The 23,472-nt window shown below is 46.9% G+C and overlaps 1 protein-coding gene across 1 annotated transcript; it reads right to left on the bottom strand.

Moving 5' to 3' along the window:
* Nucleotides 1-2,127: 2,127 nt before the first annotated feature.
* On the bottom strand, nt 2,128-20,483 carry KCNMB4 (potassium calcium-activated channel subfamily M regulatory beta subunit 4). Its single transcript, XM_063155921.1, has 3 exons — nt 20,123-20,483; nt 10,562-10,689; nt 2,128-2,996 (listed from the first exon to the last, which is right to left on the bottom strand). The coding sequence occupies exons 1-3, from the start codon at nt 20,459-20,461 to the stop codon at nt 2,828-2,830; spliced, it is 636 nt and encodes a 211-aa protein (XP_063011991.1). The 5' UTR covers nt 20,462-20,483; the 3' UTR covers nt 2,128-2,827.
* Between the last annotated feature and the right edge of the window lie 2,989 nt (nt 20,484-23,472).

Genomic DNA, 23,472 nt, shown 5'->3' on the forward strand with positions numbered 1-23,472 from the left:
TAGGGGGAAATCCCCAGCTTCCACAATCAAGTACAGGGATTACAAAGACATTTCTAAATCACTGAGGGATGGGATGAGACAGAAGACTGAATGTTAGGATTTTGAGTTTTCCCCTTAGCATCCCATACTGCCATGCCAGGCTTATTCCTATTGCTGGTCTTTGGATACAGGTTTTTGTATTTAACTTGGGGTGTTAATCTCTCAGCAAAACAATATATTATCATCTCTGTAGCCATTACTTTCTTCCAGAGGCCTTTGCAAAAGGCATTTCCAACAGATTTAAATATATGATTGCCAATCAAGTGAGCTGCATCCACTCAATTTGCTTCTTGCCTTTTGCTCAGAGAACCAGCTGTAGGATCCATTCACAAAAGCTTCTGGAGCAAAGAAAGAGAGGATTTTGTTAATCTGGATTTGGGAGCCCCAAGCTACTGGTTTAAAATTTCATGATGAATCTGTGTCACCCTGTATTTCCTTCTCCCTAGGGAAAACAAAGGACGAATGTATGTAGAAAATCAGGCTTATTCCTCTTAACTGTAAGAAGCTACCAAGGAGAAATAAATGAAGAGAATCTGGCATCATGCTACTCAGATAACCAAACCACCCCACACCTGCAGCTTTATGTGATTTGCAGAGTGGCAAGCAAGTTTTATATATATACATATATATATATATATATATGTGTGTGCGTGTGTATATATATATATATATATATATATAAAAATATATAAAATATTTAGATATAAATATACAAATATATATATATAAAACAGCAGCCAAACCCCCAAGTCAGAGACACGATGCAGTGTTTCTGTGGGTTGCTTTTGCAGGCTTTCCTCTGAGAGGCTGAGAGCTCACAACCTCTCTGCACCCAGGACATCCAGCACTATTCTTTTCAGTAGGCTGAGACAGAAGGTACCAGTGTGAGCTGGACAGCAGGCACCTTCAAAGTGGTGATGTTTAACAGAAAGAATTGGAAATTTTTTCTTACAAGAGGTCTTTTTCATCTGCAGGACTGGAGGTGCTTGAACATGTGCAACCAATGCCAACTGCATCTTTCATACAGAGTAATGTGCCAAGAAGATCAAGTTCCTACCCCTACAAACACATTTCCTTAACTTGCTTTGAGGGAACAGCTATCCCAGCGTGGACTGGGACCAGAGGACACTCCAAAAGTCACACAGCAAGTAAGAAGAGAAGCAGCAAACGACCTCCAGCCACTATGCTGCCCTTGCCATGCATCAGCCTCGTCACTGGGCACCACAGTGTGTACAAGAGGTCTTATGGAAATCGGTTCTAAAACACACAAGACAATTAATCTGAAAAGGACACTGAGCAATACAAGCAGGTTTGTCATCGTGCCTTGTGCCAACTAAGCTTTCAGCCTTTCAAATCTAGCACTTTTCTCATCCTCAGGAAATATTTCTGCTATGTGTTAAAATCACAACAAACCCCAAGGTATTTACACATAATACTAAGAATATCAGAGATTAGTATAATGCACAGTATGTTTAGAATTGCAGAATTGTTAATGTAAAGTGCTTTACCAGTAATCACTCACTTTCCCGACCCAGCCCCATGGCATTTCCATTTGCTGCCCTCCAGCACTGCCAAGCTGCACAGCTGGTCCTGGGGGCCCTGTGGGGCTGTGACAAGTGCCATGGGACTGCTCTGGCCCCAGCCCCTGGCTGCAGCAGGGTAAATGTGCTCTGGGAGACAGCCAGGAACAGGGAGCTCTCTGTGCTGAGCCAGTGGGCTAGAGCTGGTGCTCCCATCACACACAGCCAGGGGTGGGGCAAGCAGGGCAAGCAGACCCAGCAAGACTCCGTGCCCACAGTGCCCTGTGTCCTCTGGAGCATCCCCTCGGAGGCAGACTGGGATGGGCAGCTCAGCAGCAAACACCCACAGCCCTACAGGAGCTGCTGTCCCTCTCTGGTGCTGTGAGTCACACCAGTGACACGCAGGCTCCTCTCAGCAAGCACTCAGGCACTCACTGGTTGGGCAGGGTGCTGGCAAAACACACTCCTGTAAAACCACTGCTGTAAAATCCCTGCTCCTTACAGCATGGAGCACTCGTGAAGAGGGTGTCTGAGAGGGGACAAGAAAAACTCTAGGACTGAATACCACTGAGGCAATAAAGGTAGATCCAGTATTTAATCATCTTTTCCAATAACTGCTTCATTTTTTTAAGAAGTATTTCTGAGAGATTTCTACATTTCATCACAGTGAATGGGTGATGATGAAAGATTTTGTCTAGACAGAAGGTAAAGTTTGAACTTCAAAATTAAGTTCTACACAGTGGGAAAAAACCTAACCAGCACAATGCTACGTTTGCCTTAAAGCATTAAAAAAAAAAAAAAAAGGAAAGAAAAGAAAACCCCCAAAAGTTAAAACCCCCAAAACAATAAAATTTTATTATTTTAGAAATATGTTCTATCTAAAGTAAATATTTTAAATATTTCATATTAAACATTAGCAAAGATTGCTTTGTGGAGATGAAAGCAACATCATCAGGGAGTTTCATAAACTGTCTCAGTTTCTGGGCAGCTGCTCTTCAGCACTAACAGCACACAGCATATTTGGTGCAGTGTAGATTTCTCTCTTTTTTTGGTAGGATATACTTATTTAGTGCCATAGCAGAAGAAGCAATTAGCAGGCATTTCACGGGGCAATCTCCCAAGAGCAATCCTGAGACAAGAGCTACTCCAGCACAGATCAGACCCTGGCAGGAGATGCAGCTGGGTGCCCCACAGACCTGCAGGTGTGTCAGGCTGCCCCACCTCAGACCTTCATGCAGGTTTCTCTGTTCCACAAGCAGCCTTGCCACTCACAAATGCTTCTTCTTTTTGATTGCCTCTGCCCTGATAGCCAAGCTCTTGGCACAGATGGTCAGGACCACGATGAGGACTCCGACCAGCAAAGTCACCACGGGCCAGAGGAAGCAGTGCAAGAGAACAGTCTCATCGTGGGTGCGCTTCAGCATCACGTCATCCGGCCTGGGAAATGGGAACAGAAGATGGAGAAAAGATAAATCAACATAATATCATCAATTCATCAGTAAGAGCCATCTAACATGGTAAGAGTAAAGGTGATTTATTTGCCAAAGTGTTAGAAAATGATTAAGTGGATTATTTTGTTCACTGCTCGCATTTGCCTTTTTATCACCAGCACTCATGGCAGACTGGGAGAGCTCTCCACTTGCAGTGTTTACAGGCTAACAAGTTCACTTGGATAAAGAGAGAAAAAAAAGTGTTCGTGCTCTAGATCTTCCAGCAAATGTGGTCATCACAAACAGCCATGAGAGATACAGTATCATACTGACTGTGGATTGCAAAACCACTCTGGCAAAAACATAATACCAGGCAGCATTTATACATATCTACCTCAAATGTTATCAGGCCCCGTGAAAGGATTTAAACAGTAATTAAATCTTCACTTTTAGCTTTGAGCACTGATGCGTCCATGGGGCTCCATGGAGGCTCCTGATGAAGCGAGCCCTGGCTGTGGTTTGGCCCTGGGCAGGGGGCTGGTCCCTGTGCTCAGCACTGCCCTGCTGCTGGCCCAGGTTGGCCCAGCCGCACTGGCAGGCTGCAGGAAATCCATCCCCACCAGGACCACAGCCTGCCTGGGTGGCCAGGGCTCCCAGGTCAGCTCCTTCCCAGCAGTGGCTGTCTCAGCAACAGGCTGGGATTTGGGGCTGCACACAGCAGGGCCTCAGTAGACTGGAGCTGGCTCCTACAGGGACAATTTGGCAAGACTCCCACGAAGGTCTGAACCTCCTTGCCTCCAGCAGCAGCATCTAACACACACTCATGGTGGGGCCTGTGACAGGTTTATGCACTTCCAAAGGGACATGAAGGAAGGAGGACAATTGAGGTGGAAGTATCTTGAGACATTTAGAAATTTAGCTGTGCCACATGTCTGAAAGACTTGCTGTCTATCTGCCTCTTCCAAGTCTGGGAGGTTGTTGGCAAAATGTGATGGCATATTTTTCTCAGCTCTGGCTCTTTCTGCTCTCCCTTGCCATTTAATAGTTATTAAATCGATCTCATGGCATTTGCACTTTGCTCTTGCTTTCCCATCTACAGCCAGAGACACACAGTCTGCTGGAAAACTATCTGCAAAGGAGAGAAAGAAAACTCCAGCTAGAAAAATATCAATAGTCTTGACTCATGTTGGTCCTCACTCACATTGAGCACTCCCATCCATCACTTGTTGCTTCACCAATGCCACCTGACATTTCTTGGAGCAACAAACCTCACAGCCTAAAGTCCTGGCAAACCAGGCCCATCCAGCAATGTCCTGGGAATCAAGGTCTCCTAACATGGTGGCACATGGGAGCAGATCCCTGCTCAATGACTGTGCTGTCTCTCCCATGATACCTCTGTCCTGATCAGAAAGGAGCCCTAAGGAAGAATTCTCTGTTGAGGAAAAAGAAGAAACTCTTCTTCCTTCACTGAGAAATTGAATGGAGAAGCTTGCAAGTCTACAGAGTTTTATCCATCCTTAAGGAGCTACTGGAGCCAGACTGCCAAGCTACCCTTGATGCCAGATTTAATTACTCCTGTATTTGCATTTGGGGGTCTCTCCCCCAAAATTGTGTGCGGAGAATCCTCTGCACTGTGCCAGCCTGAAAGTCCCCAAGGCCAGCACCATTCATCTCTCTCTGTTTCTGTAGTAAGGAGCAGAATAAAACTCTGATTGTGAGCAGCTCAGCTATATAAAATTGGAAATTCAGCAGTATAAAAAGATAGCAAAAGAATCCCAGGTGTATTCAGTAGTGAAATGTATGAATTCTGCACAACCAAAATCCTCCAGATATATAAGCAGGCACAGGTGGAGACTATACATTGAATAAAGCAGTATTAACTTCATGGGTGCAAACTCACCAAACTGTGCACCTGAACAGAGAAATCCTCTCACAAGAGGAATCAGCCTGCTCCCCCACAGTTACTGAATCATCACCTGTAACAACAGAGTGCTAATTGGCAAGGAGGCCATAAGTTGGCAACACTCATTCTTCACAGCTCTGAACTTATTATTTCAAGTATTTTTTTTAAGCAGATGTTAGTTCAAAAATAAGGGACAAGCAAAAACCTAGAAAACTGGATTCAATTAAAGGAAGGAAAGTGTGATTGGGGAAAGTAAGATATCTTTTAGACTGAATCTTAAATGTTTTGAAAAACATAGATACCAAAGGTACCAGTGATGATGTCAAACACTCATTATAGATATGACAATGACTTAGTAATTTAAAAGAGTTTCCCTTTTAGAAAAGAGTCAAAGACAAAGCCTTTAAGTGAGTTTTGAGCTGAGGTTTGGGTTTAGATGGGTATTACTGCTATTTTTAAGTACAGCAAGAGTCCCTGCACACTGGAGTGGCCTCACCTTGATTCCTGTGTGCAGTTTTGGGTGCCACAATATAAGAAAGATGTTAAGATGTTGGAAAGCATCCAAAGGAGGGACATGAGGATGGTGAAGGCCTTGAGGGGAAGCTGTATGAGTAGTGGCTGGCATCACTGTTCAGTGTGGAGAAGAGGAGATTGAGGGGAGACCTCATTGCAGTTACTGCCTCACAAGGGGAAGAGCAGGGGCAGACACTGATCCCTCCTCTGTGGTGCCAGTGACAGAACCCAGGGGAATGGCCTGAAGCTTTGTCAGGGGGGTTCAGGTTGGGTATTAGAAAAACGTTCTTCATCCACAGGGTGGCTGGGCACTGGAACAGGCTCTGCAGGGCAGTGGTCACAGCACCAAGACTGAGTTCAAGAAGCATTTGGACAATGCTCTTGGGCACATGGAGTGACTCTGGGAATGGTGCTGTGCAGGGCCATTGGCTGGATTGGATGATCTTTGTGAGTGCCTTCCAATTCAGAGTATTCTGTGATTCTGCAGTGCTTGAAGCACAGTAATGTAACTGCTTTGGGTTTGCTTGGCAAAGCTAGCAGTTTTGACTTTTCATGCTACCTTTTTAAAGGTGATCTGCCTGCTCCCACAGTCTGAAGGCTTGTTGTTTTACTTGGAAACAGAAAAGGAAATGCTCTTTCCCCAGAGGAGGACTTCTCATGGTAAAGACCTGTCCTTGCTGGAGAGCCTAAGAGTATCACTCCCCTGGTGCTGAGGCAGTGATGTTGAACCCAAAGAAGGTACACCATGACTAGAAACAGGTTTCTTTTCCCTATAAAAATCAGCTGATACAATTAAAATTGTTGCCTTGCTCCTGTAAGTACAGTGTCTTCAATAAACCCATCTTTGCTCTGTGACTTTCTACAGTACTTCAGTTCAAAGATGTTGGCAGAGGGGTTGTGCATATTCACCCTAAGCATGATTATTGGCAGTCTCTTCCTTCTGGCAATGCCATTCAGGTTTCCAGTAAATGTAAAGCCTCTTGAGGAGATGCACCCAAAATCCTAACACCAGTTATCCATGCATAAAACAACAGCAGAGGCAAGAAAGAGACCTGGTGGGACAGAAGGGGGAAACCCTGCAGTGATTGCAAGCCATGCACAGGCATCCAGAGCTGGCTCTTGCTGCCAGCAATGATGGCCACCGTGCAGCACCACCTCTGCCCAGCAGCAGTCCCAGGGTGAAACAACACACAAACTGAAAAAACACCCCTGAAGAAGCCTGTGCCTTACCCCTGAAAACACAGCTTTCCCTTTCACTGAACAGGCAAGGAGGAAGGAATTTTGTTTTCATTGCTAAGAGGTGAGACCAGGACTTATTTTTAGCAGGACTTTGAGCTCAGGGCTAGACCCTTGTGGAGCTTTGAGCAGGGCTAACTGGATTACTTGCATTATGCAACACATCCCTGTTAGGTTCTGCCAGGTAGCTCAGACACCAAATAAAACAGGTGCCTGCAGAGCAATTACTGAACATCATGGGGAGAATCGCAGGGCAGAGATTACCAAAATGTCATGCAGGACCAAAAGATTACAGGCACATAAACATTTCAGTCATCACTTATGAACCAAACTGTGAACTTAATGTCACAGAACAATAGCTGACAGAGGTGGAGATGCTGGATAGGGAAACATTACAAGTATCTTTGTATTCAAACAATCTGGATTTAAAGATGTTTGCAATACACTGACTTTTTCCCCCACAGATATTCACATCCCTTTGCTCTGACAAGCAGTCATTTTTTCCCTTGTTTTTGCAAGATGCAGAGATCCTCAGCTGGATGGCTGCATGCAGAGGCAGCACAGTGTTTTACTGACAGTCAAGCCCTTTCCCCGTCAGGCCCAAGCACTGCTCCACAGGTGGAGGGAATTAATTTAGAAAACTGTGAAGTAACAGACAGCAAACCAAGATTTATGTTCCAACATTTTATGGATGAGCAGCCTTGCTACCTGAGCACCCTTGGTTTGCACACATAATTATTCCGAGATAAGTGGAAAGCCTGCAGGGCACCCCAACAACACACAGGTTGCCACTAATCTCTTTGCTCTTCAAATCTCTGATGAATGGTGGACAGCATCCTGCAGCAAACACAGAGGAGATTAAAGCGTGGCTGGCTTGTCTGCTGTGCCACAGCAAAGGAAAGAGAGTGTTCTTGTGTATGGGACAAACCCAGAGCTAACAAGCAATAATGCCATAGAAATCAGCCACTAATAAGAAATGACTTGACACAGGTGGCTCTGCCTGTCTCTGCATGGCACGAGACAGTGAGGTCTCAGCTCATGGCAATCTTAGCTTCTCTCTTTGTTGTTCTTGTCATGGATGTCAACGGCACCTGGAGCACGAAGGAATAAAGTGACAGGATCTTCCCCATCCCGCCTGTTCCCACAGGCCTCCCACTTTAGGGCACGCAGCTGTGGCCCCTGTTTGCATGAGGTCGTGACTGCAGACTGCTGGGACTGGGTGTGAGACCCAGAACACCAAAGCCCCAGAGCTCAGGGCCCTCTCAAACCCTTGGCAACAGCCTGAGAACTTCATCTGGATTTGTCCTTTATTTTAATAGAGTCTGAAACCAACTGAAGGCTGGCTTCTGCTGTGCTGGGCTTCCTTCAGCCTGGGGTATCATCATGCCAACAGAGAGGCACCTTCACCAGAGATCCAGAAAAGCAGCTTGAACATGCAGCTTGAGCCCCTTGTCCCAAAGCTTGTCAGAGAAGAGTGCAACACTGAAGTTAAGTGCCTACAGTGCAAAGCAAATCCTCACTCTTCAGTAGAGCACTGAGCTCCAAGATAAGCTGTACTTTGGTTCCCTATGACAAATGTCAGGCAGCTAATTTTGCTGGGCAGTTTGATTTACAGTAACTAAGAATGTTTGAAATTGCCAAGTCTGCTTCTCATCCCTTTTGCAGAAGTTTGAACTGTGAAAACAGCACCCCTTTTTTTCGTCTTTCCCAAGTAACCTGTTGAACCCACCAAACTGAAAGGGAGAAGTTACCCAACAGTGCACTCTGCATGCAGCAACAGTTCTGACAATGAAAACTGAGTAAACTCGATGAAGATGTTCTTTCATTGCCTGCATATTTAAGTAGAATTTTATTCTGCTGTTTCAAAAGAGGGAGTATTAACATTACAAACAGTACATTCTCTAAGGAACTATTTACTGTACATTTTATACAGACTGACAGAGAACAGTTAGCTTATCCACACAGTGAAAAAATACTGTCAGAAAGCATGCACACTTCTATTTTGAGGGGAACAGATTTCTCCCTCTTTGTTGTGGTTTCTTTTCACTGCTTTTCAGGCTGCTTAGTCATCATTGCTCTAAAAGTATACCCAAGCAAGCACATTCCCAGTCAGCAGAACTTATGTCCCAAAGCTCATTGCTATCTCCAGAAGAAAATAGATGGTGTACACATTTCAGCTTAGACTATCTTCTAGTATCTCTGGCAGCAAGCCTCTCTCATCCTGTGTATGAATTGTTGCATGATCAGCAAAAGGCAGTGTTTCAAGGCAGCCATTGTGCTGGCAAGAACTTTTAGCAGTATAGGATTCAGCATCTTTAGGGAAAAAAAAACCCTTCCTGAGTGCTGCACAACTTCTCAGTGCCAGCTTACATAAATGTCAGATGCTAGGCAGAAAGAAAAGCTTTGTCTTTGCTACACCAAAGTGTAATGTGAGAATCAGCTCCCATAGCTCTGGACAACTACCACCCTCCACTCCTCTAGAGGAGAGAAATAAACATCTCTGGGCATCTGACCTGTATCAGGCATTTACTTTGGGGTAAGATAAAAGGCTCCTGTTTCTCTCCACTGACTAAAAAAATCACACAGTTACCTTTTACACCATCCTTCCCACACCAGTTTAGATGTATCCTAGCCTTCTCCTGCAGACAATCCCATGTTTCTGACTCTCCTGCAAGTCCCAGTTCTCAGGAGTACAAGGAACAGGCAACACCTGCCTGCCCAGACAAACCAGAACCATAACTTGGCTCCTGGTTCACCAGATCCAAGCTTTGGCTCCTTGAGGACCAGAGGACCCCCAAGAAGGTCCCTGAAAGGTCAGATGCCATGACTCAGAGTGCCCTGAGTTTTAACTTCTGCATGCTGTAAGCAATGTTTCTTTCCCTTCTAAAGGAAAAAGTTTTGCTATAAAGTTTTTGTGGTGTCCCTCTGCAAAGAGTTAACCAGGGACAACAAACTCATCCTGGGCATGCTGGCTGTGTCTAGTCTCTTCAGGGAGACAATTGTTATAGCCAGCCTAGGACAAAGCTGAAGCCCCCAAGGCTCTGAGCAGGACACTCACAGTGAGTCAGGCATTTCTCCACCTGCCATCCATTTTCCTCCTGATCGCCTTTCTGAACTGAAATATCTGGTGCCAACACTCCCAGACGGAGCCCTGAACTGCACCTGCAAGCCATGAGCTAGTCCCTCATCTATTTACCTTTCCAGTGTGTGTGGGACAGGACTAACCTCCTCCTGCAGCCACAGGACCTTTTATTTCCTGGCAGATCACATGAGAAAGAGACAGGAAAAAGCATTCCCTCCCCTTTCTGTTTACTGGAGGAAGGAAACCACACGTCATACACATCAAGTCACATCAACACTGGCAGCAAAAGTAAGAACTGAAACAGAAGGGGAGATGCTTTAGGTTATAACTTTCTACTCTACAAGCATGTATGAAACCTGGCAGTTCTGTTGCTGTTTATTTATATCTGATCCCTTAACCCTCTATGAACACAATTGCTGAGTTAGTTTGTCATATTTACTGATCTCCCCCTTTCTTCCATGAACACACTAGGGTTTCTTTCCTGTGGAGGAAAGGAATGTTTAATATCCACACCAGAAATCTGCCATCTGAGTGTTAAAAGCCAAGATGCTTTTTGCTATAAAAATTTATATTTTAAATAAATAAAACTTTTCTCAGTGTTTTATATTTTTACTTCAAGTGGTAAAAATACTCCTTTATTTTCTGTATAGCTTTTCATCAGTAGAGCTGTCCTGCAAAGTTCTGCACTGAGCTCTGTGTGATAAAGCAGACTGCCCTGGAGGGGGTCTCTCTGCGTGTGCACATATGCACGCATTTATAGTGTGTTCAAACAGAACCAGTGGACAGCTGTGAAGCAGATGCATAAGCACTCCTGCCCAGCCAAAAGGAGATTACTCACCTCAAGTGCTGGTTAAAGTAGCATGTGAATGGTTGAGATCCCACTTTCTCCTTCCAGTATTTCTGCTTGTACGTGACGTTCTCAGAGTTCTCTTGATCATCTCTTGCACAGGGAGGGATGTATGAGCACTGCCAAGACACATTGCAAAACAGGGTTACTGCTGTGCTCAGGAACTCAGGGCATCACTTCTCTGCCTTTTCCTCATGATACCAACATGACTGAAATGGACTGAGAATGACAAACAAAAGCCCCAAAGAAGCAGAAAAGAAATATCTGCTGAACTTCACTTCAATTGCTAATTATTCTGTGCGGGTACTGGAAAAGAATATAGTAGCATTCAGAAAGAAAAGAAAGGCTTTGCCATGTTTGTTCCACTCTTAAACCAAACCACCTCATAATATCTTGGGGTTTGGCATGATGAATGGGAAAATGATAACTTCATTTTGATGTATTCCTAGCCAGCTGCATGGATTGGATTTGAATAACTTCCTATTTTCAGTGAGGCACATAATCAGACGTTTAGTTAAGTATCATGCTAATAAATATCCCAAAGAGTCCAGCAAGCTTACCCAGAGGATGGGATATCTGGCTGATGTCCACTGATAAAAGAAGGTATTTATCTACTGTATACAACACACAGAAAGAAGAAAAAAGGCTCACAGCCCTGCTTCAGCAGAAAGGTTCAGCATCTGCTTCTGCTGTACAGAAGTCAAGGAGAGCTGAGCATGCAGCTGAGCTATCTGCAGATCTCACCCTCAGACATCTGCTTCAGAGCCCAGAGAGCAAGGGAGATTCCTCCCCTGGCGTGGTGTCCCTGGCTGGCTTTCAGAGGCTCCCCTATGGGTCAGACACAGACACACAGACACACATTCCTTGTTTCCAAGTCTCTGCCACACCACCCCCAAGTCCTACCCACAGGCAGTTAACCAACAGAAAGCAAACAGTGCCCTGAATCAAGTGTCAGCCTATCAGAGTTCAGTGTCCAAGCACAATCCCTCTCATTTTTACCAGGCATCCACACAGGAGATCATTGAAGAGAGCTCCTTGGGAGCTGTTGGACCACACTGAGTGACAGAGCTTGGCTGACCCTCCCATAACACCGAGGCTTTTCCCCCTGCAGGACGTACGGACGTACCAAGCGAACTGAACACACTGAATTTTAATTCCTTTAAAACTGGGAGCTGCAAACAGGAAAAAAGTGTGATTGGGAAGGCAGCTAAAAGGCCTCCTGCTTAGGAAGGATGAGGAAGCAGAATTGTTCTCATCTTATTGCAAAGCTCCCATACCTTCTTGGTGATTTCTCATGGTCACCTCCTCACATCACTGACTCCTTCTTCACAGCTCAGCCAACAAACTCCAACTCTCTCCTCACCCAGGTAACCTGGTCTTCTATAGCACTCATCATTGCTGGACACAGCTGTGGCCTGTAAAGGGCAGGTCTGTTCCTAATCTCTGGTAATTAGTACAGCTGCAGCTCCTCAGGGGTGAGATTGCCTTCTGCACGATCTTTATTTTCTTAATTCTATCCCCCCACACAGAAGGTGAAGGGTGTGGGAAGCCCCTAAAGGGGGGCCCACAACTGATCACAGCATTAATTTCTCTTGTGTCCTGAAGGCAGGAATAGCGAGGAGAGCCCTCTCTGACGTGAGCATGAAATTCACCATGGCTCACTGTGCCTGGCGCTGCTTCCTCTCCTTCTGCTGAGGTTTCACAGGGCCTTACCTTGCCCCCAGCTGCACACTATACCTAAGATCTACAGACCTGCAAGACCATGTTCACCATACAACAGCTTGAAGATTTGCCATTCCAAGGGCAAGGGAGAAATCTCAGGATTTTATTCTCCTGATCATGTAAAATCTGACCACTTCTGTCAGCTCCTGCAATTGCTGCCAGTGTTTTGTGTGCTTCAGAATGAAAGAATCTGCAAGGTCCTCCTTGCTGCTTCCAGACTGAAACCTACCTTTGCACGTGCAAGGATCTTCATTTCCACATGGACTCCTGGCTGGTGTTGCCATGGCACAGAGCTCCCTTTAGCTCCCTGTTCACGGGACCCTACACAAGGGGTGTCCCACTGCTGATGATGGAGGACAGAAATGAGGGCAACCCCACTCTACTTCAGGAACCAGAATGCAGGGCTTATCACATACTGTTATTGCCATCTCAGATAATATTCCTTGGTCAGCAGAATTTTTGGTTTGGTTGCCCACTTTGGAAGCATTAAACACTCTCCTTTTTCCTCCGCACTCCCAGTGCACAAACAATGTGTGCAGCAGCTGGGCAGAGTCGGCAAATTTGGCACAAAGACACCTGAGAGCTCTGCTGGCTCTGCTCTGACCCCTGCCAGCGCCCATGTGCTGCACCTTCCCAGCTGCTCCCCTGCTCCCTGCTTGGCCCCAGCCCTTCCAACATCCTCCACTCCGAGGTTTTCCTGTAGGGAACTTTCCCTGCCCTGGGAATGGCACCAAACCCCACGGGCTGTGCACTCACTGCCTCCATCTGACAGCAACCACCACTCTGCTCTTCCCAGCCCCTGCTTGTGGGCAGCCCCCAGATTTTAGGGGCTCCAGAAAGAGCTCCCAAACCAGACGCTATTTAGCCAGCACACAAAATGCACACAAAATGCATAACTAGACAAACCAGCTAAGTACCAATAGAGATTATTTTGCCTAAATGCACCTAGCTATCTCAAAACTCCTATTCCTGTGTTCCTGGCTCCAGTACACATATTTCCTCTCTCCTCTGAAATGTTCCTCTTCCTGGCTGAGCCTGCTCTTGTCCTCTGCTATGAAAGTGCAGCCAGTGCCCCACCAGTCCTGATTAAACTTTCTCTGGATCCTTCAGAGACCTTCCACTCTGCAATATATCACTTTAATCCTTCACAAAGTTCATAACCTGGTGAGCTGTTGGTTAGCCCCATGCTGAGTTTCAGGCTTAGAAACAACAGAGAGGTCTCTTTTCCCAAGAGATGTCCCTCTGAACAGACAAGTATCAAACTTTAGCAGTCTCCCAGGACATTTCATCAGAGAGCTTCACATTTTTTCCCATCAGTCCCCATGCTGTTAGCTCAATACATAGATATTAAAAATTGAGTTTTTCAGGGCAGGGATTTTTCTTGGTTTGGAAGACGTAAAGGGGCCCACAGAGTTTCTCTGGGCAACACTTCTGTGTTTTCCTGTGCCAAAGCAAAGCAGTGTATAGGAGTGTTGCTAGTGCCTACAGGAGGGACCCCTGGAAGGTGGGCACAACAGTGAATGTTTTCCATAACTCAAACTTCACATCATTTTTTGCACACATAATCCCAGCTGACAGAAAGCATCTGGATACATTTCTACCTCTTCCTCTTTATTTCCATGTGGAAAACACAAAGGAGACACCTGGGGTCTTGCCATAAATTGACGTGGCCTCTCTGCTTCTGCCTGTTGAGGACTAACAGTCCTCAGGAGAGGAATGGTCCCTGCCCAAATATGAATCCCAGGGGCCACCCTAAACATCAACTCCATGTGACAAAGGCCTTGAGCAACAGAAAACACCCAAGATGCAATCCCAGAGTGAGCCTTGTCAGCTGCTGCACAAACACTGGAACTTGTTTGCCTCCCCAGGACGCCAGCACTGTCCCCACAATCCAAGGTGATTTTTGTCCCTTTCTGACCCACACGGGCTGGATCTCTCTTCATACTTCTAGGGAACTTTGCTCAGCCAGATCTATCACCCTCCAAAGCAGATCCAGCAGGCAGATAAAAGGGAATTGTGTCCTCACAAATTTTGATGCTGTGACTTGATGGATGGATGTGAAATAATTTCCACTTTGGCAATAGGCAGTTTCTGAAACATTAAATCTGTAGTCCTCCCATGCAAGACATGGCATGAAATACTGACATCAAAACATAAACAAATGCCAACTGAAAGCAAGCCAGGACACCAGTAAAAAGGTCAGTTAATAGCCAATACATCTTTACACCAAGGTTTTGTAGGATTTGTATCTGTGTTTGCTGCTGGATTCTCCCACTTCAGTGTCCCTGCAGGTGTCTGGAAAGATTCCTGATACTTCTGAGCACTTAATGAGGGCAGATATTCTTCCATATCACAGAGAAAGAACAGATGCGTGAACTCTTGACTATGGTTTAAGTTCCAGGTTGAATTTCTTGCTTTTCAAAGATCAATTCTTGCCTAATTCAGTCACGTTTTTAATTAAAAAAAAAACAGACTTGACAGACTACAAGTCAAAGAAAGTTTCAAATGGGAAGAGGCATTCCAGCCCAAAGTAGAAGCAGTTCAGCCCAACAGAAGACAAAGTAATTCAGGAGCAAGATTTCAAAGTCAGTTTCTAAGTGGCCTGTGGAGGAGCATCCTGCTGGCTCCTGGTGAGCTGTGGGGCAGAGCCTGTGCCATTGGTTTGGTGGGGCACAGCCCTGCCACACCTGCCGGAGCGGAGATCACCTGCAGCCCATGGTGAACCCCCACCACAGCAAAGGGATCCCAAAGGAGGTGGTGGCTTTGAGGAAAGCCACATGGGAGCAGGGCCCTGGCAGGACCTGTGCTCCTGGGGAGAGAGGAGCCCATGCTGGAGCACTCCATACAGAACTACAGCCTGTGGGAAGGACCCATGCTGGCAGGTGATGCAGGACTGTCTCCTGTGGGAGAGACCCCACCCTGGAGCAGGGAAAGAGTGTGAACAGGGAGGAGTGCAAATGTGTGATGAACTGACCACAGCTCACATTCCCTGTCCCTCTGTGCTGGTGGGAAGGAGGAGGTAAAGAAAATCAGGAGTGAAGTTAAGCTCTGGAGGAAAAGATGGGCAGGGGAAAGGCATTTTTATATTTGATTTTATTTATGCAGCGCCCTTCTCTGATTTAATTGGCAATAAACCTGATTAATTTCCCTGAGTCAAGTACATTTTTCCCATGATGATAAAGGATGGATGATCTCTCCCTGTCCTTATCTCAACCCACAAGCCTTTCATTATATTTTCTCTCCCTTGTCCACCTGAGGGGTGATACAGCAGCTTGGGGGGGACCTGAAGTCCAGCCAGGGTCAACCCACCACAGCAAGCAGTAGATGGGCTTCTCCTAGCTCTGTGTGTGTCTCCATGCACTCCTGGGTTACCCACGTGGCGTGGAGGGGAGGAAGGGCTGCCACAGCCACCCCACTGGGCAGGGCAGAGCAGGTGGGCTCGCTCCATCAGCACAGAAATGGCCCCTCCCAGCTGAGGGTCCTGAGGGAGCTGGAGCTGAGCACCATGCCTGGCTTCCACCTGCATCTGTCAGTGCAAACCATCATCATCATCAGCTGCACAGCCCACCAGGACTGATCAAAGCCATGACCCCTCTCAGGGGCTGGAGGCAGGGAGTGGTGCCCAGGTGAGACAAGTGGGTTGTGGGGTTTATCCATGGCCCCTGGGCCCACTTGCAGAGGAATTGCTTGGCAGCCTCTGCAGAGTTTGCCTGTCCCAGGTACCAGCCCAAACACAGACCCGAATGCTTCACCAGACAGAGGCTCCAGACTCTCACAAAATTATTGTCAAGTTGTACTCCGTTATGAAACCTCCTCTGCCACGGGCCATGTTTAAGAGAGTCCAAAAATTAAGCCCAAGTCTATTTACAGGTGTGCAGAAGAGATGGCTGCACATCATCCTGTCACGTGGAGCCATTACACAGAGAGGCACGACAGGGGCACGGGCAGGTGTGGAGAGCAGAGCAGGGGCTGCTGCTGTTTGCTCCTTGCCTGGGGACAAGGAGGGCGAGAACCAGGTCCCCTGCACAGCTGCCAACATCTGCCCTACCAGCCACTCCCCTAAACTTTCCCAGGCAAAACAGGGGGCAACTCCTTCCAACCCTACACTTAACTGCAGATGTAGAAAGGAAATGTCTAAAAAGCCAGAGAGCAGACATTTTCAGCAGCTGCCATACTCCCCTGGGCCTGGTCCCTGTGCACCACCAATGTACCCCATGGCCAGAGAGGAACAGCGACAAATTGACTTTGGAATTAATCCTGCTTAAGCCTTATCTCAGAGATTATTATTGCTATCAAGGCAGCTGAAGAAAGGCTACAGTCACTCCAATGAATTTCTTCCTCTGAGACAGCAATCAGAAAAAAAAAAAGGAAATCCACGGATCACTCAGACTGAACACAAATGTAATCGTGTTCGGTGCTTTATATATACATTCCTGGATTATCTCTGACCCAGCTATATAATCTTTTAAGAGCTAAAATGAATCCTGGGCTGTACAATGATGTGATTATCTTAGAAAGCAAGAGAAGAAAAAAAAATTATTTTTCCTGCATCTAGAAAAATATTTTTCCTCACTGGAACAGTCATTCATATCTGTGATATGTTTATATGTCAGCCTGCTCTACTACAGAAAGTAGAAGATTTTTAATCAAATACACTGGGTATTTTTGGGTGGAGTGAAGCTACCAACTGATTTTTTTTTGTTGTGTGTTGTAAGGAGCCTGAACTATGCCCTTTCAACACTATTGATTTACAGGGAAAAATTGCTACCCCACAAAGAGAAGCACCTAAGCAGAAAGTTAAATGTAAAAAATGTTCAAAACAAAATTGGTCTTCTTCTTCCCTTCTAGCTAGTGAGAACTGATTAACATGTTGTATGTGTGTCTAAATGCATGAACACAAGGAGGCATAGTGCAAAATGTGATGGGAACAGGAAGGGTTAAACAGATCTCTAAGTGTTTGTTCATCACTACGTACAGGATCTTGAGCATTAAATCCTGCAGGTTCCTACTCTGTGCCTCTAGCTAATGTGTTCCAGCATAAAATCCTGAAAGCTTTCAAAGACAGCAAGACTTGAAATCAAAAATTAAAGGAGGATGTAAGTGTTTGGCTCCACAGGCATTGAAGTAGGGAAAAAAGGGAAAACCAAAGAAACAGATGCAGACTTCAATCCCTTACAAAGGTATTTTTTCCTGAAGAGACCTAACCAACTTTTCTTCTTATTTTGTTTTTGTTTTACATAAGCTTCTCAAAGTAGGAAAAATAATTAGAGTACATTTTTTTTCTACACAGTTTTCCACTGAGATAAATTCTATTACTAACAAAGAATACAGTTACATCAAAAAAATGCATCCTTCCTGCTTGGTCACATCTGGTAAATCAGATTTAATCCTCAGCAATCAATATCCCAGGGTAAACAGCCCACATCTAGAGATGCAAGGTGGAAGGTAAAGAAAACAGATTATATTTGTAAAAGCAGGAAAGTACCACACACTCCCAACAGCCCTGTTTTCTTATGTAGAGTTAACATGAAATTAATTGTTAAATAAAAATAGTTTTCTGAGTGACATCTACAGGCATTACTTCTGAAGCTCGGAGTGCCTGCCTGCAATTGCAATTCAGCCAGGTGCAATCCTTCTCTTCCCACCACACTTCCAGAAAGGCAGAAGAAAATAAGTGGTGGGCCAGAAAGGCGGTGTGGTCGTGGTCCGGTTTGAGAGCTGCTGCTGAGCCTGCAGGGCTGCCAGAGCTGCTGAGCCCAGGCACTGTGGTGGCAATCAGCGCTCACCTCCCATCTCCCACTTTCCATCTCCCAGCTCCATCCTTGCTGGACATGGCCCCAGCAGGGCCGCAGGGCCGTGCTCGGAGACGCTGCCCCCTCTGCAGAGCCACGTCGTCGTTACCCCCTCCCAAAGGGCGACTTTTCTCCTGCACTTTGCCAACTCCCCCCTGCCCGTCTGCAAATGGAGAGGTGTTCAGAGGAGTCCTGCAGCCCGGCCAGCCAGGGCAATCCTGGCACAGCTGTGCCACCACAGCCCCCTGCACAGGGAGCCTGGCAGCAGCACTCCCAGGAAAAGGCCTGCAAAGCTCCCTCACAGGCCAGCGCTTCCTCTGCTTTGTGATCAGGCTCCATCCAGCACTGCAGCTTCAATCACTCATCACTTCTGAGCGGTGCCAACAATTTAATCCAAATCCTGCCAGATTTACCATCCTGCTACTTACTCTGCTGATTTTTACCTCCGCCACCCTTCCAAGCTGCCAAGGGGGAAAAAGCAGCCCTCAAACCCTGAGTGTGAAACTTAACCTGCCTTCCAAGGGATGGAGCACACCAGCACAAGTATGACTGAGGAGATGTGAGGCTGCACATCCCAGCTGGACACCCAAGCATGCTTCCCAGCCCCTGCAAACAGCCCATGCATCATGCTGAACATGGCCCTTGGCACTATCTGGCATCCACAGCTCAGTCAAAGAGCCGAAATTTCCTACTCCAATACACTCCTAATCTCAAGTTCTTTCAGGAGTAGGACCATTCTGACATATTTGGTTTTTTTCTTCTTCAAACTCCTTAATAAGGTCTCCTCCACTCAAGTGTGTGCTGTCAAAAGCCATCTTTACCCAGCATAAAAAGAAAAAGAAGAAGGCAGAGTAACTGCCTTTAAAGAAAGAGAAAGCACAAGTCACACATTTGCCTTCCCCAGTTTGCTGGAAGATGCAACTTTCACGAATTCTTCGTTTGGTCCCTTTTCGTGTGGGTGATGGAGGAGTTTAGGAACCAAAACAGCCCGGGGGAAACTTTTGTTTTGGCGCAGCCCCTTCCCCAGCGCCCCGCCAGCAGCAGTTCCATCACCGAGTCTCCGTGCGCTTTGGGGAGCGGCGCTGCGAGATCCCCACGCAGCGGCCCCGAGCGCTGCCAAAACAGACAGACAGACAGACAGACAGACAGACCGCTCCGCCGCGCAGCAGCAGCTTCTCCTCCTCTCCCGCCGGCAGCAGAGGCTTCTCCTTTCCCACCGGCAGCAGGGGTTTCTGCTCCTCTGCCCCGGGGCGTCCCGGGCTCCGGCGTGCCGGGAGCGGCTCAGGAGCCTCCGCTGCTCTCCCTGCGCCGCCACCCGGGGGCTGCGCTCCGGACGCGGGCGGGACGGACGGGATGGGGATGGCAGCGAAGTGTGAGAGTCTGTGTGTGTGTGTGTGTGTGTGTGTGTGTGTCTGTCTGTCTGTCTGTGTGTGTGTGTGTGTGTCTGTGTGTGCATGTATCATACTTAGTATAGTATACAGTACAGTGCAATACACTATATAGTATATTATACATTACACAGAGCATGTTATACTATGCTCTATAGAGTCACAAATATCCCGAATTGAAAGGCACCCACCAGGATAATCAAGACCATCTCCTGGCCCTTTAGCGGACAGCCCCAAGAGTCACATCATGTGTTTGACAGCAAATGCTTCTTGAACTCTGTCAGCTTTGGTGCTGTGACCACTTCCCTGGGGAACCTGTTCCAGTGCCCAACCACCCTCTGGGTGAAGAACCTTTTCCTAGTATGGAGCCTAAACCTTCCCTGAGATGATACAGATATAAACACAACATATAAATATAGATGTACAGTGCATGTTTATAGATACACACTGTAGAGATACACTACTTTTTGCTGAGCAACAAGCAGAGCGGCATTTCGGACGGATGCTCCCCGCTTCACTTACCATCCTTCAGTTCTAGAAGAGGAATCCGCGCACGGAACAGAGGGCGGGAGCAGGAGCGGTGAAGGGGCCCCGAGCGCGGCGGGACCACCGCCCGCATTGAGGGAGCGGAGGGAGCCCGCGGGTCTCACCTTGGGGTTGGTGCGCAGCTGCCGCTCGTCCTCGTGGAGCAGGGCGGGCGCGGCGGAGCGGGAGGTGCGGACCAGCACCTGCAGGCAGGGGTAGCGGGCGGTGCCGCGGCAGGCCGCCCCGCAGGAGAAGGTGCAGGCGAAGCGCTCCCCCAGCTGCCGCACCGCCAGCACCGTGCAGTTGGCGGAGCCGCCGCCGCCCCGCTCCTGCAGCGCCGGGCGAAGCCAGCAGCAGCCGAGACCCAGGAGGGAGAGCAAGCCGGCGGCGATGAGGAGGAAACCCAGCCGCATGCTCTTGTCCTCCGCCTCCGTGTACTCGTAAGCCGCCCGGCTCCTCGCCATCGCCCGGCCGCCGCTGGCATCCGCCGCCAGGCATCAGCCTCTGCCATCGGCTAAAGCCGCCGCCGCTCCCCGCCTCCCTCCCCGCCTCCTCCGAGGCTGACTGTGCGTGTAACCAGCACGGAAAAAAAAAAAAGATAAATAAATAAAATGCAAATTTAATCCCGTCTGACCTAATTCAGGGCCCTCCGGGGGTGGAAAGGGACAGATTGCAGCGGGATTATCTAACCCCGGAGATTTGCTGTGCCGGATTAATATTGGGTACCAGCATGCAATGTACATCATCTAGAACAGGGTGGGTGGGGTCCTTTGGGTGCATTGTGGCCCCCCTCTAAGGCAACACTGGCTTGGTTAAATCCTGGAGATCTTGTGTAAAGTCCGGTTTAGTACCCCCAAGGCATCAAATTCTGCAAGGTCTCTATGAGTAGAGGAGGAAACTAACCTCAAATTAAAGAAATTAAAAATCTAGTAAAGCTACTGAACAAGTCAGTAAATATTCAGTAGCTTTACTGAATATTTCAGTAAAAATACTGAAATATTCAGTAAAGCTACTGAAACTATTAAAGTGAGAAGGCATCTTCTATTTTTACCTTATTAATTAAGAAGGGACATAATGGAAATTGGCAAAATGTTAACATTTTTGGGGTGCAGGGTAAAGTACTCTGGCCAGCCCCAAAACCAGCATCTGCACAGCAGGGACAGAGATAACAGACAAGCAAGATGATAGCTATCACACACAGGAATTGCTCTGAACAGGAAGGTATTGACCTTTGAAAGTTCACACTAAGAAGTGCTCTCTTCCAAGCAGGATTGCAAGAAAAGCCACTGATTCAAGAAAATATATTTATTTGGCAAATAAAGTTTGGTTATTACCCAGCATTTCCCACTGTGGCAACACAAGTTCTTTGGTGCCAAAGTACCATAGCAATTCTTATAGTTCTATTCTGTCATCTTTATCACAGGCAATTAGGTAGAACAAAATGTGAGCCCAGAGCTGATAGCTGAACTTGATGACACAGCAGAGAAGAAGGCATACAAACACAGAAAAAGTTCGGGAAATAGCACTTTCCTTTTTCAATCTCTTTCCCACTGCAGAGTGCAACGTCAAACTTTTATAAATGAAGCTGATCCATAGGTTTTCCAAATGGACTATTAAGCAAGGTTTGGCAGGAAGGCTATTAAGAGTCCACGCTGTGACATGAATATAGATGGATGTAAATATTGTCCTTGCTTGCACAAGTGCACTACCACACTCCTCTCAAGCCAGCTGCTTTGCAGTAGCCTGCCCTGATTATCAAAGGGTTTCTGGAAAAGTATACCAGCTCTGAGCCAGAATTATGGGTTTTTTACTTAAACCTCCTATAGGTGTTTATACTAGAAACTCAACTCCTCTTGCTTAGTCCTTAGCTCTGTTCATTCATACCCATCATCAGGTTTTGCTGCCAGCACTTATGGTAACAGCAGTCTCTAATGGTAGAGGCTTGCTGCATAGAGTTTTCATAATATAAAAAATAACATTATAATCAGGTTGATTGGTCACTTACCACCTCCAGAGAAGCTCCAGCTCTGCTTTCCCAGTGTAAGTGAGCTGCAGCTTCTTTCTGTCTTACCTCCTGAACAGCTGGCCTTCCACACTCGGTCCAACTCCCTGCAGTCCCTTGTACATCAGGCGCTGTCAGGCGGAAATTAAGGCAACAGCTCACCGGGTGACAGAGTCCTCCTGTGTGCATCCAATCCCTACACCCTCCACAGCTGGGGAGAGGCTGAAGCTGTATTTTAACTGGGAATGGCCTTAGCATTCACCAGGTGATCTCATAGATTTTGAACTTTTCTGCACAAATGACTCAGTCAAGACTCAAAGTCTATTTGGATCAATTGGAAGAGAAAAATGATCATCAATGCCTGATCATTGTAGCAGAGTGAAGGGGGCCTGTTGTGAAGATTTTAGCTCTGCTGACACCTGCTGAGGGCAGGAGTGGGGATGCTGGCTCCAGGACCCTGGCTGCACCAGGAGCCACCAGGGCTGAGAAAGCCAGCATACAAAATCCAGTGTCCGTATGAAATCTCAACAGCAGGAGAACAGATCCTGCTCTTTTGGGCCCCTCCTTGCCCCACAGCCAAGGGACAGCCTTAGCTGTGGCCAGCTGCAGCTGAGCCACCTGCAGTGGGTACGGGCAGTGCTGAGAACACCTGTGCCTTGGTGGGGCAGCTGCAGGCTGGGCAGGCACAGGGCAGCTCATGGGGACCGGGCTCACAGCGCCCCTTTCCCGTTCCCTTGCACAAGCCCACAAGCTGTTCTGTGGGATGCTGCCTCTCCTGGGAAGTGAACTGCCTTTCCCAAAGGCAAATGTTCATATAAAACAACAGAGTGCCTTTATAAAACCAATACTGTGATGTGCACCAGAAAGTCAACTGGCCTTCCAAGGGAAGAGAGATCTCTGGAACCACCAAAGGCACCCTTTAGTCAAGAATGAGTTTACAGAGCACGGAAGGGTCTCCACAGAGGTTCATCAATGCCTGCACCAGAGCAGCTCTGGGACACTGCCTTCCTTTGGCTCCTCATCAGGACTGTTTACAGCTGATGCAGGACGCCCCAGTCATGACAACTGGCTACTTCACTGGATTGTCTGCTAAACCACAGGGAGTTCAAAAGGTGATTTTACAGAAAATTAGTTTGGTAGTTTCATCAGGAAAATACTTGACATATACCCACATATATTAGCTCATTAGTACCAAGAAGACAATATGAAATACAAATGAGAAACTGAAGCCTAGAAAAAAAACACACAAACTTGGTTCACATCTGCTAATCCAGAAGTGAACTGAATCAGGAACAGTCATGGCCATTGTTCAATGTGCTTTAACATTACTTTCAAAAATATAAAGTTCACCTCTAACACTAAAGTGGTCTTAAGGAGTAAAGGTACTGAAAATATTAAAGCCAAAATTTCAAAGTAGGTTATCCAGCTGCATTTCCTCAGGTCTTTTTAATGTACTGGAAGCTTTCAGATTTA

The sequence above is a fragment of the Melospiza melodia genome, chromosome 4 (assembly GCF_035770615.1).
Source record: "Melospiza melodia melodia isolate bMelMel2 chromosome 4, bMelMel2.pri, whole genome shotgun sequence".
NCBI classification, from domain to species: domain Eukaryota; kingdom Metazoa; phylum Chordata; class Aves; order Passeriformes; family Passerellidae; genus Melospiza; species Melospiza melodia.

Bases quoted from the DNA above. Each gene is read 5' to 3' on its own strand.
- KCNMB4 (XM_063155921.1), bottom strand. From the start codon at position 20,461: ATGGCGAGGAGCCGGGCGGCTTACGAGTACACGGAGGCGGAGGACAAG. The intron at 10,690-20,122 runs GTGAGACCCGCG...GTGTCTTGGCAG, and splicing joins AGCTGCGCACCAACCCCAAG to TGCTCATACATCCCTCCCTG. The intron at 2,997-10,561 runs GTGAGTAATCTC...CCCATTTCCCAG, and splicing joins TACTTTAACCAGCACTTGAG to GCCGGATGACGTGATGCTGA.